The sequence below is a fragment of the Equus asinus genome, chromosome 7 (genome assembly GCF_041296235.1).
Source record: "Equus asinus isolate D_3611 breed Donkey chromosome 7, EquAss-T2T_v2, whole genome shotgun sequence".
Taxonomy (NCBI): domain Eukaryota; kingdom Metazoa; phylum Chordata; class Mammalia; order Perissodactyla; family Equidae; genus Equus; species Equus asinus.
In genome coordinates, this window is record NC_091796.1 from 81746091 (window position 1) to 81762863 (window position 16773).

General features: G+C 38.4%; 1 protein-coding gene across 4 annotated transcripts in view; it reads left to right on the top strand.

Moving 5' to 3' along the window:
- PSEN1 (presenilin 1) overlaps window positions 1–16773 on the top strand; it is a 73571-nt gene that overhangs the window by 33508 nt on the left and 23290 nt on the right. For all 4 annotated transcript variants that reach the window (XM_014835673.3, XM_014835676.3, XM_014835674.3 and 1 more), the window contains 3 exons: window positions 5851–6110; window positions 8132–8273; window positions 15481–15548. In XM_014835673.3, the coding sequence (XP_014691159.1) occupies window positions 5851–6110; window positions 8132–8273; window positions 15481–15548 (470 nt within the window). The remainder of the gene's footprint in view (window positions 1–5850; window positions 6111–8131; window positions 8274–15480; window positions 15549–16773) is intronic.

Below are 16773 nucleotides of genomic sequence, written 5' to 3' on the forward strand. Positions count from 1 at the left end.
ATTGTTTTTTTTGTTGTTGAGTTATAGAAATTCTTTATATGTTCTGGATGTTAATCCCTTATCAGATATATGATTTGCAAATATTTTCTTCCATTCTGTGGTTGCCTTTTCTCTCTGTTGATTGTTTCTTTGATGCACGGAAGTTTTAAAATTTGATATAGTCACATTTGTCTGTTTTTGCTTCTGTTATTTAATTTCCCTTAGCAATATTTTGTAGTCTTCAGTGTACAGATATATCCAGGGTTCCCCAAGTCCATGCTCGGGGTTCAATGACTAGCTAGAAGGACTCACAGAACTCAGAAAAGCTGTTATACTCGCTGTAACAGTTTATTACAGTGAAAGGATGTTGATTAAAATTAGCAACAAAAAAAGGCACATAGAGCAGGGTCCAGGAGACACCAGGCACAAGGTTCCAGTTGTCCTCTCCCAATGGAATCATGGGAGCAGTGCTTAATTCTCCCAGGAACAGTGTGACAGCATGCACGGAGTATCGCCAACCAGGGAAGTGCACTTGTGCCTTGATGTTCACGAGTTTTATTGAGAGTTGGTCACAAAGACATGGCTGACCATAGTTCTCTAACCCCTCCCAAGGTCAGTCGGATACTGTGTGGCCCAAGATCCCCACCAGAGATCACATTGTTAATAGTGTGACCCAAGGCCTCATATAAACAGAAATACTCTTAACGGGCAGGATATGCCAAGGGCTTAGAGGTTATATCTTTTAGGAACCAGGCCAAATCTTTCTTTGTCATGTGCAGGGTTTGGACACCCCTGACCTGCTGAGTTAATCCTTTACTGTACAGTAGGCCTTTCACATCTTTCAGGTCTCAGCTCAAAAGGCACTTCCTCAGAAGGATATTCTCTGGCCACATTATCTAAAAGTAGTCCCATCCCCTGTATTCTTTATCACATCACCCTGTTACAGTGCTACCTCACTATGTGATTATCTTGTTTATTGTGTGTCTTCCTCTGCTTGAAATCAGTTCATGAGAGCAGAGACCTTATCTGTCTGCTGTATCCCTGGCACCTAGTACATAGCTGGCATTCACTGTTTTTTTAATTAATTGGTAAGTGTAGTAATTATACCTAGAAACTAAAACAAAGCACCATAAGCCAAATAGAAAAATGGCAAAAGATATAAATGTGTCGTTCATAGAAAAAATGCTCATCTTTCCTAATAAGAGAAATAGAAGTTAAAATTACACTGAGATCCCATATTTCACCTGTCAGATTGGTAAAAATCCAAGTGTTTCATAGCTTGCTGTGTTGATAAGGGCTTGTTGAAATAGGCACTCTACTACATTGCTGAGTCTAAGCTGGTACAGCCCATAGGGAGGGCGATTTGGCAATATGTATCAGGATTTCACATGCATGTATACTTTGACCCAGCAGTTTTACTTCAAGGAGTTTATCCTACAAATATGCCCCCACAGATGTGAAATAACTTAGAGAGGGCATTCATTGCGGCAGCGTTTGTAATGGCAAAAAGTTGGAAGCAAGTTAAGTACCCATAGTTAGGGGATTAGCCTAATAAACTGTGATATATTCATAAACTGGCTATGTAGCTGATTAAAAAAACTTTTTAAAGGATGAGGATGTTCTTCCCTGATAGGTAAAAAAAATCTCTAGAATACACAGTTAAGCAAAGAAAGCAAAGTGCAGGACAGTGCATTTGTTGTGCTACCATTTGTGTGAAAAAGGGGAATGAAAATATATATTTGTATTTGCTTTTGTGTATGTAAAGAAACTTTGAAAGGATTTGCAGAGAACAATGACACCGGTAACCTGGGAGATTAGGACTCTAAGTAAAAAGTCAAGTGGGAGATTTTTTACTCTACATCTTTTTATACTCTTTGATATAGAACCATGTGAATGTTTTACCTGTTTAAATAAATAAATTGTACTTAAAAAAATTAAAACATATAGTCAGTTTTAAAAATAGTATCCAAAGTACTATGAAAAGGGCATGTGTGTGCGCGTTAAACAGTGCTGTAGTATCGCATGTCAGCTTTGGGGACGGGGCAAGATGGAGTTGGCCAATGTTCATTATAAACCAGAACATCCAGTTGGGTATTGTGAATGAGCATATTGTGATTGCCTCTTTCGTGCTAGACTTACCCAATTAAACTGTTCGTGGAGCCTACTAGGACAGCCATGGTCCCATAGACAGAACACAGGTTTTGGAGCAAGAGACTTGAATTTGATTCCTGCCTCTGCTATCTCTGGCTGTGAGATTTTGGACAAGTTGCTTTAGTGTTCCCCTGCCAAACCCTCCCAACATATGAAAAGAATAAATGAGATCATGTGAGAGTGCTTTGTAAGTTATTAAATACTATATTGAGGGCTATTATTACTTGTATTTTAGTTTGTATTGAACATTAATCAACCCATCAAATTGGTCATAGTTGTATTGCTGACCATTAGTCACAAACGTAGCATTCTTAGCATAGGCTTAGTCACTTCCTTCTAAGAAAATAGAATGTGAATTCCCTCGCTCTCCTGCTCTTCGGCTGTTGCGCTGTGTCCCTGTCCTCCAGATCCCACCTTACTCATAACCATTTCCTTCCTGCTGGACTTGGACCACTGTAGACATTTGTGTTCAGCAAAACTTACCTTTCTTGGTGAGTGGTGTGTATATATATTTCTACCTACTATGCTAATAGTTTCCTTTCCTTTCCATTCTTTATAGGGTGTGAGTCTTCATAAATATTTTCTCTCTGAGGTCAGAGGTACTTCCTGACCTCCGGACTGAGATAGAAGGCACTAATGCCTTTGTAAGGCCAACTGTTCTCTCATTCCCCTCCGTTTCTCCCCTACCCTGTTCCATTAGTTACCGTCTCCCTCTCTTTTGTCGTCAGTCTCTTTCTCTAATCCTCACTTTATACTTTGACCTGACAAGCATGCTCAAGTGTCTGACATCTCTAAAATAACTTTTCAAATTTGAATCCCTTCTGTTGTCACATCTTTTGTTTTTTTTTTTTTTGGCTTCAAAGAGCGATTGGCTTTCCCAGTTTCCAGTCATTCCCCAGTCCATTGTGATTTATGATCTGACTTTCCTTTTAACTGTTTTACTTTTGTAAAGATGTTGGTGAACTTTCCAATGCCAAATTAGTGGCTTTTGGGCTCTCATCTTGCCTGTTGATGACACCTCTTTGAAATGCACTCCTCCTTTGCCTTCTGTGATGTATCGATTCCTGGGTTTTCTTCCCTGTTCCCTATTCTTCTCTTAATCTCTTTTGTGGGTTTTTCTCCCATCACCTGCTGCTTAAGCTTGGGAGTTATGTGGACTTCTTTCCTTGGTCATCATCTCACTCTGCATTTTTCCATGCACAATTATTGTATTCCGTTAATGATGTCCATGCTGTTTCTACTTCCCATCTCTACTCTCTCCCTGAGATTTCATCTGTTTCCATAGCTATAGAAACTAAGGACTTCCCCCAGCTCTCTTCTAAGCTTGAAATTATTAACTGCCTTTGGTCTTTCCTGTGTGGTTTCAGGTACTTCAGATTCACTTATCTCCCTAACTGAAATATCTCTCCTCTTCTCCAGCCTGCTCATCTTGTGTTCTCTATCTATATCAGTGCCATCACCACCTTCGTAGTCTCTATGCTAGAAACCTCCAGAGTCATCTTTGATTCTTTCCTGACCATTCACAGGTAATTTGCCACAAAGCCCTGTCAATTCTGCTTCTGAAATATCTTTCTCATGCTTCTCCTATTTTCCATTGCCACTCAGGCAAGTTTCTTAAAAATGAAATATAACCTGATGTGTTACTTCCTCAGCCTTAACAGTTTTTATGACTTTCTGTTGCCTACAGGACAAAGTCTGAAGTGCTTGGTGTGGCAAATAAGGTTCTTAACAACCTGTTCCTAACCCTCTTTTCCTGCCACCAGCACTGACAGACCCTGTGCTCCAGCCGCTGCGGGAGTACTTGCTGGTTTTCTGCACAGGCCTTGCTCTTGGTTTTCACGCCTCTGTCTCACTGCTGTTCTTAGTCTCTCTGCCTGGAGCCCATTCACCTTCCACTCACTCTGGAAAATTCTGCTCACGAATCATACCTTTTATTTTTATTGTTTTTAAGAGTTAAGCTTTTAAAGATTTTATTTTTTCTTTTTCTCCCAAAACCCCCTGGTACATAGTTGTGTATTTTTAGTTGTGGGTCCTTCTAGCTGTGGCATGTGGGATGCAGCCTCAGCATGGCTTGATGAGCGGTGCCATGTCCCTGCCCAGGATTTGCACTGGCGAAACCCTGGGCCGCCAAAGCAGAGCGTGTGAACTTAACCACTTGGCCATGTGGCCGGACTCTATACCTTTTATTTTGCCTTTCTTGACCACACAGAATTAATCCATCCTATAGCACTTTATTCATATCTCTTATGTAATATTTATCCTATATTAAAACTAATTATGAACTTTTTAAGGACAGGATCTAGATCTTATTAATTTCAGTATTGCCACAGCAGAGTATCCAGAATATAGAATTTGATAGTTACTTGTGGGATGAATATATTGAAAGTAAAAGAGAACTCAGCCCTGAGTCTGCAGAGATCCCATGTTGTCTTGTGAATGGCAGATTGAGAGGTGGTTAAGAACTTGATTTCTGTAATTAGGCACACCTGGGTTCAAACCCGCTCTGTAACACTTACTAGTTGTGGCTGTTTCCTTACCTGTAAAGTGGTGATGATGGGGTGGCTGTGAGAATTAAATGTAAAGCGCACATCACAACCCCTGGTACATTGTAATAATTTTAAGCTATTGAGTGTGTAATGTATTTTAAATTAATAATAGAAATATTCTATAGTAATACTTAGTTATCCTCTCTGGTCAGAAGTGAGATACAAGAGTGGTGGTTCTTACATGCTCCTCCTAAGAGAACCCTTTCTTAACCAAGCTGATTACATCTTACCAGCAACAGTGACTACCAATCTACTTGCATCTCATTCTATTTACTTACTTGTGAGGAGGAGGAGTGCCTCTTATTTTTCTCCTATCAGTTATTTATCTTGTTGTTGTTGTTAGTGCTCTTGGAATTCATTCTACCCTTTACAAAAACTAAGTGTCAGATATGAACAGTGATACCAAAAAGGAAGTTGAACTTGAAGAGTAGGAAGTGATAAACCCAGGATAAGGATAAAGGTAATGAAGTGGTGTTTGGCTTAAGAGTCCAAGGAAAGCAGAATCTCAGAAAGGCTCTAATTTTGTTCCGTCATTCCTCAAGTATTTATTGTTTCCTTACGCTGTACGGGGCAAGGTGGGGATGGGGCAGGGGCACCAGCACTGTTGGAGGCCTCGTTTCTCTCTGTGAAGGTTTTCTTTAGTTGAATACTTTTTTCAAGATAATTGTAGATTTACATGCAATTGTAAGAAATAATACAGAGAGATCCCTTGTATTTCATTACAAGGATTTGAAGTCTTATTAATAATGAAGGTGAGATAGTTCCTTGTATAATTGGTACAGAATCACAGGTAGAAGGTGCATCATGATTTTGAAAAAGGTGAGATTACTCTCTTGCAGCTGCAGCAAATAACGAAGGTTTCATGCAGGTGTCAGTTTTTAAGCTAAAATTCAAAAAGATGAGAACAATTGTATTAGGTTGAGAACAAGGAGAAATGAGATACCAAGAGCCAGGTGAAAGGGAGTACCTGGCTTCCTTCAGTGAGTAATCTACACTTTTAAACTGCACTCTTCTTGTAAATTGATCCTTTCTTGCCGTGTTTTTAGAACTCAAGTAATGATGAGCCTATTGTTAATCTCAGGTCTAATTGTTACATTTTTTTTTTTTTTGATATAGAATACCTTGATTCTACTGAGAGTCTGACTCACTGAAAAAGTTTCCCTTTTGCTTTTAGAATGAGAACAGAGACCGGCATGAGCACAGTAGCGAAAGGCGGAGGCGTGGCAACCCTGAGCCATTATCTAATGGACGACCCCAGAGTAACTCTAACTCACAGCAGGTGGTGGAGCAAGATGAAGAAGAAGATGAGGAGCTGACGCTGAAATATGGCGCCAAACATGTGATCATGCTCTTTGTCCCAGTGACTCTCTGTATGGTGGTGGTTGTGGCTACCATCAAATCAGTCAGCTTTTATACGCGGAAGGATGGGCAGCTGTACGTATGTATTTTGTTTTCTTATTCTCAAGGCCCCTATAACTTCTTCATTGCATGTCATCATCACCTGAAGGCCTCTGCATTGAAGGGGCAAGAAGGCTAGAGAGTCCATCCTCTCTGACGGCCAGAAGCAGTTGAGCAAGCGAGGGGTTATTTATTCCTTGATGCTTTACGCAGAGAAAAGGAAAGCTGTAGAATTCTATTTCCCATATGGTGTCACTAGATAGAGCTGAATTTATTTGGAATTGAGCAGGGTAAGAGTTGAATAGTTATCTTTCCCACCTCGGGGCCATTGGGCCCATTGTTCTTCTGCCTGGAATGTTCTTTCCTTTTCTAACTTTGGTAGATTAATTCCTATCATCCTTCTCATCTTGGCTTAACTGTTAAGTCCTGAAAGATAACTTCCCTGATCCTCCTAACAGAATTAGGTCCTTCCTTGTATTCTTTCTCATAGCGACCTGTTCTCTTTTCACTTGTCATAATATGCAAATATGTATTTACATTACTTAATACCTGGTTTCCTTCTACACCATAAGGCCTATGAGGGCACTTTGTTTCCAGGGCAAATTATGTAATAAATGCTCAGCAAAAAAACGTTGTTAAATGAAAGGATGAAGACCTAATGCGTGCTGGCACTCTCTAGACTCTTGGGGAACCGTCGTGTAGATTCTCTGTTGTTGGTGGTGTCATCCCTTTGCCTCTAAGAAAAATGTCACCTGGTCGTGTCTCCAGGATTCTCATGGGGCTCAAAAAAGTTTTAAGTAAATTTTGGAATTTGAAATTGGCAAGAGTCTGAAAAACCTTGTGGGTTTCTAAAAGCCAAGCTTTTAACCTTTTGGGAGAAAGGCTAAGACAATGAAGGACAGGGGTTAGAGACAATAGCAAAAGAGATTGGGGGTTATTATCTATATAAGTTAGAGTTAGGTTTGGCTACATATTATAGAACAGGGATTAGCAAGCTATAGCCCACAGTCATCTATTTTTATAAATAAAGTTTTATTGGAACACAACCATGTCTATTCGTTTATTGTCTATGGCTGCTTTCATACTGCAATGGCAGAGTTGAGTGGTTGCAACAGAGACCATGTGACCCACAAAACTTAAAATATTTACTCTCTAGTCCTTTACACAAAGTTTGCTGACCCCATTATAGAAAATCAAAACAACTGGTTAAAATGATATACATATTTTATCTCTCCCACAGAGTAGTGCTGAGGTAGTCAGTCCAAATTGGTCTAGTGGCTTCAGGTTCATGAAGGCCTCAGGCTCCTTCTTTCCTGCTTTGGCTTCTATCCTCTAGGTTGTTTCAGGGCCCAGTATTGGTGCTGGACCCCAGGGTTCATTCAGACAGCAGGAAGCAGGAAAGAGGGGAGAAAAGGACATAGGACACATCTCTCAGCAGAATTAACCCCTTTCTTAGAAGTTTCACACACTTCTGCTTATAACTCGTTGGCCATTACTTAGTCTCACGGCCACACCAACTCTAAAGGGAGTCAGAAATAAAGTTTTTGGCTGGGAACATTGGCACCAGGAGTGAAAGTGTTTTTATGTGAGTGAGAAACAACAGAAACAATGGATATGTGACATTATCCCAAGACAGCTCCAGTTGCAGTCCCGCTACAGGTGAAAGATGACAGTTATAAGCCATTTTACCTTCCTCTGATAACCATTTGTAGCCTAGGTAGTTTATGTGGCCGAATCCGGTTCTTTAACAAATCACTAATGAGCTGTGGAGAAAGAATATTTGATGAGGTAATTATTTCAATATAAAGCATCCACTAGATGGAGCCAGTGTCTTGCTCTCGAAAGTCCACCTCTCCATATTTTAGATATCTTCTTTTATGTTGAAGTACTTAGAGTATAGCTATTTTTCTTAGGTTAAGAATTCTTGGCTAGATTGATGAGATGGAAAAAAGTGACTTATAGCAGTTGAATCAAGGAAACAAAACTCTGGTGTTGGAGTGGGTATGTGGTTTAGGATATCCATTAATGTTTACCTGGGCTTTTGTGTTTTATTTTAGAATCTATACCCCATTCACAGAAGACACCGATACTGTGGGGCAGAGAGCCCTGCACTCAATTCTGAATGCTGCTATCATGATCAGCGTCATAGTTGTCATGACTATTCTCCTGGTGGTTCTGTACAAATACAGGTGCTATAAGGTGAGCGTGAGACACAGAGCTTTGCTTTCCACTGTGTTCTTTTTATGATTGGGTTTTCCTGTCACATACCTTACTTGGTCTAGTAAAAAAAAAAAAAGGGTCTTATATTCTGCAGCTAAGTTGATTTTTAGTTTTTTCTCCCTTGCTGCTGAACATTTAAAAAATACAAAAAGGCATAAATGGAAAACAAATGTTTTCATATAATATCACAATCTAAATGATTTTAACATTTTGATTTGCAGTATACTTATGACTTTCCAAAAGGATATATCCTAAGATCTTTGTGAATTCCTCCCTCACAAATAGCATTATAGGATATAATTGTTCCCATAAAATAATGTCTGACTAAAAAAATTCAGATTTTCATACTTGAGTACAGAGCAGTAAAGCTATCTTCAATGCGGTGTTAACTCATTGATGACTGGCTGTATACCTGCTTCTAAATTGGTAGACATCCATTCCCTCACCATCTCTCCTGTAGAAGCATTATTTCTTTCCTTGGGAAATAAGGGCAGGGGACGTTGCGCAGGAAAGACACAGGCCCAGCCCTCCCAGCCTCTGCTCCTCTAGCTCACTCTCTAAGTGACTCACTCCTGAACTTCAGCCTCCTGGCACATGTTTCAGATTCATGCCTCAGAAAAATGACAAATTGTTACGAGTCATGAACCTTTAGGGTCATTCTCAAATAAAGGAAATAAGTATTAACTCTCCAAATATTGAAATCTGCTCTATTTCCTTCTAGTATTTATTTCCATATATTTTTTAACGTGGTTAAATATAATCAGTGTATGTCCTTTCTCAACTTTTACTTTGGCATAAGGATTTTTTCATATTATAAATTCTTAGAAAATATGTCTGATGGCTATGTAATATTTGACTCAATGTTGTTGGTGCCATTGAGTCGATTTTGACTCCTCATGACCTGTGTACAGCAGAGCAAAACTCTGCCAGGTTTTTTTGCACCATCCTCTCACCTTCTGGTACTGTATCAGACCATGCTCCACTGCTATTTATAGGGTTTTCATGGCTAGTTTTTTCAGAAGTGGTGGCCAGGTCCTTCTTCCTAGTCTGTTTTAGTCTGGAAGCTCTGCTGAAACCTGTGCAGCATGGGCTACCCTGCTGTTATTTGAAATACCGGTGGCATAGCTTTCAGCATCGCAGCAACCTGCAGCCACCACATGTGACAACTGACAGATGAGTGGTGTGGTTCCCTGACCAAGAAACGAACCGAACCCAGGCCACAGCGGGGTGTCGAATCTTAACCACCACCAGGGCTGGTTAGGCTCAATGAGTATATTGTAATTTACTTCCGCTAATTTCTCTGGTATTGGACATTTAAGATATTTCCAGTTCTTTACTGTTCTAAAAAATAATGTCTTGATGCATAGAGCTTTTTCAGTTTTTCAAATTATTTCCTTAGGGTAAAATCCTAGACACAGAATTTCTGGGAAAAATTATCTACATATTTTTAACTGTCTTGGTATGCAAAATTTTTCAAAATGATAGTGTCAGGGGCTGGCCCCGTGGCCAAGTGGTTGAGTTTACACACTCTACTTCGGCAGCCCAGAGTTTCGCTGGTTTAGAAATTATACAGAGTTTAACCTTGCTTGGTGAACATTTGAGTGGGTAGAAGTGTTAACCTAAGTGATGACCATCTGCAGTCTGATATTAGCACATGGAGAAGATTGAAGACAAAAAGGGTATATGATGATAACAAGTTGTCGTCAATAGTCAGAAAGCCAAAGAGCAAATGATGGAAACCCATGCTAGGGACCGTTCTCTTCCCCCTGTTTAAATACGCTCACGTCTTAACTACCTTTCTTTATACTTTTTTTCACCATATGTATTTGTCTGCATATAAATGGTGACTTGCCAGTTCCGTTTCTCTGCTTTATTGGACTCACTTTGTGACTTTTATCTGGATTCTATGCTACTTTTGTTCTCACATTTTATTGGGAGTTTGTGTATGCTGTTTAGGGTTGTGTCCATACCTGTGCACCTTGGGCATGGGCCCACAAGTTTACAACAGCTGTAAAAGTTTGCTTTCCCGAGCTTCCTCCTTTCTATGATCTCCTTGGTACTTTTGGGTTCTTTTGGACTTCTCTGTTGCATTCCCCCAGCCAGAAAGCTGGGCTTTAGATTTTTCCAATGTCAGGGCTTAAGGTGGGAGGACAGAGAGAGAAATCAAGCAAGGGCTATTTGCCCTACTCTCTGGGAGCTATAGGCTCCTGCCGCCCTCATTGCTGCCGTCACAGGATGGTTTGGAGACTGGGCTTGAGAGAGTGGAGAAAAGGAAAAAACAAAAACTGAGATTTTTGCATTCTCTGACGGTGTTAGGAGACCGCTTTCCTGCTCCTCTATCCAGAACTTGGTTCTCCTGGTGCCCTCTTTGTCTCGCTAAGGCCCACTCGGGTTGTGTTGGGTTCAGGTGGAGGGGAGCACTGGAGGGAAGAAGTGGTAAACTCCCTACTGGCTCCCCGGTGCTTCTGACTCCCCAGCCCGCCTGCCTCTGTTTACTTTTCGGAGTCCTCCACCGGCCGCTGCGTGCATTCTCTCCCGGTTTTATAGTTGTGTTCAGTGGGAGAGACAGGGTGGAAGGTGCTTTTCCGCCGTGTTACCTAGAACCTGTCCTGATATATTTTTGGTCAGTTTTATTCATCTTTTAGTTATGCTTCATTTTAGACAGTCTAGAAGGTTTATATTCAGCCAGATTTCCACATTTACTATTCATTTGTGTTGTGTTGTTTTGCTTTCTAATGTTGGAGTCTTAGCAAGCACGGCCAGTTCTATAGAAACAAGTTGTTTACTTTGACTCCTAGTATAAAATAAAAGGAGCTTTTGAGTCAGAAATTCAGAAACTTGCCAGGACCTGTTTGGAAATAAGCCCTGAGGATTTGTTATGTCAGTGGTTGGTTGTGCAATGTCTATGAGAAATGCAAGAAGCTAAAAAGACCAAACAAACCTTAAAATGGTAGAAACAGGAAAGGCAGTTAATTATTACAGGTCATTTGTCATAGATGAAACTGTGTGGCTTATTAAATCACGTGGTTTCTGGCCTGGGTAGTGGGGGTTCAGAGCAGAGACTTGCTGCCCTGCTGAAGCAGGCCTCTTTCCTTTCAGAGCCTTCAGCACAGGCAAGCTGAGCTAGGGAGTTTTACAGGAAGAGAAAGGCCAGTTTAACTACCCAAAGTTCTAGAAAAAGGGGAGGTGCTATTTAGTCATCATCAGAAGAGGCTTTGAATTCAGGTAGTAATTCAGAAAATCATAACATCAATGACTAAATAGACAAACTATGTACAACCATTGTTACAGGCAGGGGGCTAATAGTTTTACAGTATCAAGAGCATTTACAAATTGTTAAGAAAATTATGAATATCCTAATAAGAAACTTTTAAAACCCAAGCAGAGAAATTACAAAGGAAATATAGATGGCCAGGAGAGAGAGAGAGAGATGTCTATGTATTTCCTCACTAGCAAAAAAAAGAAATACATATTACATATTAAAATAACAAATGAACCTATTTCACCTATTGACTTGGTAAAGATTAATCCAGTCTTTTTTGTGAAGTCACTAACCAATATATATCAACAGTCAGTAATTAGAACAAGTCAGTGCTCTTTGATTCCATAGTTTTGCTTTCATGATTTATCCCAAAGAAAGGATTAGAAATGTAGAAATATATTTGCACGTTAGGATATTCATCCTAGCATATGTTATGATTAAAAAAAGGAAAGCACCACAGATTTCATGCATAAGGGAAAGGTTAAATTGTGTGTTCATTCATATAAGTAGAATATTATTATTGTCATTTAAAAATTATATTTTCAAAAAAAGATTTGGTGGCATAAGAGGATGTAATAAAAAGTTAAGTTTTAAAAAGTAAAATGTAAAATTGTGTATTATTATTATTTTCTTTTTTTTAAAGATTTTATTTTTTCCTTTTTCTCCCCAAAGCCCCCTGGTACATAGTTGTATATTCTTCATTGTGGGTCCTTCTAGTTGTGGCATGTGGGACGCTGCCTCAGTGTGGTTTGATGAGCAGTGCCATGTCCGCGCCCAGGATTCGAACCAACGAAACACTGGGCCGCCTGCAGCGGAGCGCGCGAACTTAACCACTCGGCCACGGGGCCAGCCCCTAAAATTGTGTATTATTTGATTCTAATTTTGTTAAAAGATCTTTACACATGCAGACAGAAAACATGTCTGAAAAGAAAATACCAACTTTGGTTGTCATTGGTCAGTTGGAATTGTTTTCTTCTTTTAGTGTTTCAAATAAACAACATCCCCATGTTCCCTTGCCAAAAATACAAGGTAAAAAGCATTTCTCAAGGGGCTAGCCCCGTGGTGTAGTGGTTAAGTTTGCGCGCTCTACTTGGTTGCCCAGGGTTCACAGGTTCAGATCCCAGGTGCGGACCTACATAGCGCTCATCGCACCAACTGTGGCGGCGTCCCATATACAAAGCAGAGGAAAATTGGCACAGATGTTAACTCAGGGACCATCTTCCTCAGGGGAAAAAAAAAACGCGTTTCTCAAGAAAGATAAGAACTTCTAGTATTTAATATTTACTCTGTCCCTTAATTTGGAGCTTAATATGGAATACCAATGTATATCTCCCACCCTTTAAAGCTTTTCTGTTTTGTAATATTTTACATACTTTTTAGTTTTGTAACTTGAATTATTTCTAAAGCTGAGACTTCTAAGCATGATGAGGTGAGATGCAGGTGGAAAGACTCCTTTCTGCTTAAGCGTTTTGATTATTTTGAAGATGAAATAGGTTAAAAGCTCCCTTTAGAATATTTTGCTAAAGTTGAAGTATTTAGAGGAAAACGTACAAGTGTCCTTTTACTTTGCTATGTATTAAAAATAAAATGGACTAATAGATGGAGAAATGGGTAGACGTTACAAAGCAAGGACAGCAAAATGTGGGTGGTAGAATTTAGGCAGTGTATGGGTGGTCACTGTAAAATTCTTTAAATTTGGCTGTGTGCTTGAAAATTTTTATAAAATGTTAGGGGAAAATTTTTAAAAATTATTGAGGTCATATTGGCTTATAACTGCATATTTCAGGTGTACATTATTGTATATCAGTTTCTGTATAGACTGCATTGTGTTCACCACCAGCAGTTTAGTTTTTATGCATCACCCTACATATGTGCCCCTTTACCCCTTTGGCCCTCCCCCCAACCCTTTCCCCTCTGGCATCCACTACTCTGTTCTCCTTATCCACGTGTTTGTCTTCCACATGTGAGTGAAATCGTGGTGTTTATCTGTCTTTGGCTTATTTTGCTTAGCATAAAACCCTCAAGCTAAAATCTTAGGGGGGAATTTTTGTGGAAGAACACCAGAAATTAAATTTGTGATATTTGGGTAGTCAATTTCGAATATTCAAATATCAAGGAATACCAACTTCTGTGTAAAGCCACTCTTTTGACCTTTTTCCAAGTTGTACCATTTTATAAAGTTGTTTTAGAGAAAGGGAGAGAAAAAAAGAGCCAGAATTTTCAAGAAATATTTTCTTTCAAAAGAATTAACAATCACAGATCACCTTGGGTGAACAAAACAGAACAACAAGAGAAAAATTAATGTAGGTTCTACTCACAGCTAGATTTTGATAGCTTAGAGCCTGATTATTGGAGCAGCTAGATCTGGGAGGTGGGTGTGAGAGACTTTAAAAAATGAAGACAAAATCATATTCTTGATTTGGAGGTTTTCTTTCCTCTCCTTTCTTTAAGGTTTGATTTGGTCTGTTCTGCCTGAGAGATCTGTTTGGAGAAGTTGTTGGTTAAGTGGCTCCAGTAGCCACTTTAAGACTCTGTCTTAAACAATACAATTTATTGGAAGATTAAAGTTTGTAATGGGTGTATCCACCTCAAAATAATTTCACTTTTGGTTGGAAATTACTTGACAATTTATCATGCTTCTCCATTCTGTTTTTAAAAACCCCAGATTCCTTCGGTTACATAGTATTTTCCCAAATATACCCACTACCATTTAAAATTTTTATCTTGTAATGGATTACAAAAAATCAAATTCTGATTCTCTCTCTCATATTAATAAGATGTACATGAATAATAGGGACTAATATTTATATAGTGCTGTATGAATTCTGCATGATAATGATGGACTGACTTATAAGTGTTTCAAAGAATTTGTAATAGTAATGCTTATTAATGAACCATGTAAAATAAATGTAGAAAGCATTGCAATGCTTATTGAAACTTCAGGTTCTGAATATTCTTTTGCCAAATGGTTACATAATGGAGAAGGCCTATTTTCTCTCTATAGTTTATGTATGCAGAGATCACTTAAATGAATATCTGATTTTCAATTTTATTGAATTTTATTTATTTTATTTTTTATTTTATTCAATTTATTTAATGTTTATTTCAGCAATACTACAAAATTCCTCCGTTGAAAATATTACTGCTTTAAAATGTAAATGTCAAGTGTTGACTCTGTTGATAATTTGATATTTTAGAATATATTCTTTTATTTTTAAAATTTCACCTTTTTCTAAAGGAACGAAGATCTATATATGTCTTGCTGAAATTTGTTTTTTTTTAAATATTTTATTTTTTTCCTTGTTCTCCACAAAGCCCCCCAATACGTACTTGTGTATTTTTAGTTGTGGGTCTCTCCAGTTGTGGCATGTGGGACGCTGCCTCAGCATGGCTTAATGAGCAGTGCCATGTCCACGCCCAGGATTCGAACCAGCAAAACCCTAGGCCGCTGAACTTAACCACTCGGCCATGGGGCCAGCCCCTGAAATTAGTATTTTATATTATGAGTGGTTCAGCACCAAAGAGTTCTTTATAAGTATGTACTGATCCTAAAGCCGTTTGTGTTCTGCTATTTGAAAGGGATAACATATAAAGAAATAAATTTTTTGTTTTTGTTTTGTTTGCTCCTTGTTTATTTGGGTCTGAATTTGCCCAATAATTTAGTAAATTCCTGGAGATTAGGGGAAATGCCTGATTTACCTTTGAATCTGATGTGTTTAGACCAGTTATTCTCAAACTTGGATGCACAGTGGATTCACCTAGGAGCTCTGAAAGACCCAGAAGTTCAGGCGTCAGTCCATTTTACAGTCTCCCCCAGTGATTCAATGTGCATCCAAGGGTTAAGAAAGAAAAATAAATTTTTGAAGAAATTTGCCCTTTTTTAGGGTTACGGCATCTGTTAATTATACTGAAACTCTTTTCTAGGTCATCCATGCCTGGCTTATTATTTCATCTCTGTTGTTGCTGTTCTTTTTCTCAATCATTTACTTGGGGTAAGTGGTGAAATATTTGGTTTGTTTTTCAGAAATCAACTCTATTTGGGCTCTATAACTGTCACTTAAAGCAACGTACTTTGTTGATAAATTACTCTTAAATTTTAATTGTTTCCATATATAGGTCATACTTGGTATATATAAAACTCATTAATATTATCAATAGGGTTATTCTTTTGTTGATCCTTTCTTATAATAAGTAAAACTGAAAGAACTCAAGATTAGTTAATTCTAAGCCTTTTTAGTAAAGAATTTAGAAAATTCTTTTAGTGAAGAATTTTATATTCTTTACTACTAGTAGAATTCTATGAATCAGAATGTTAAAGTATTTCAAGAATGTATGTAAACATGAATTAATTGATTTTCATACTTTATTATTTCATCAGTTGATCTTTTTTCTTTCCTATGAAATCTTATATGAAAATCTCACATATAAAATAGAAAAAAGTGAAGCTGCTCTGTTGAAGAGAGTAGAGAGGCTCAGAGATTTGCCAGCCTGCCCTTTTGCTTAGTCCCAGTGGCAGAATACAGTTTGTAAACCATTGCACTAGCTCTTAAATTAGGAACAGAAGCAAGAAAACTAAAAGAAACACATCTGAGAATCTGTATGAAATGGATGATTTTCTAGAAAAAAATTAATTACCAAAACTGACTGCTGAAGCAATAGAAAATCTAATTAAAAAGAAATACAGAAAATGGTTGAAGAGAGAGGTTCCCATCCCACCTGCACCGATAACAACGCCAGGCCCAAACGGGTTCATAGGGACATTCTGTTAAAACTTTAAGGAGCTGGATCACTCAAATACTATTTTAGCTGTTCCAGAACAGAGAAAAAGAAAAGCTTCTAGATTCATTTTATGAAGCCAGCATAACCTTGATACCAAAACCCTATAAATTATCAAGAAAAAGGAAACTGTAGACCAATCCTGCTTATTGATGCCAAAAGAATAAGTAAATATTAAGCAAGGTTCAGTGACACATTGAAGAAATAACATATTACGACCAAGTGGAGTCTGTTTGCAGAGTGGAAGACTGGTTTGTTATTGGGAAATATCAATATAAGTCACCACGTTCCTAGGTCATCATCTCTGTATGTGCTAAAAGGCATTTGATAAAATTCAATACCTGTTCGTGATCAACTTCTATAATAAAACAAATAGATGGTTATGTCTCCAACATGATAAAATGTATGAATCTCATTCTGAAGGCCAGTATTATCTTCATA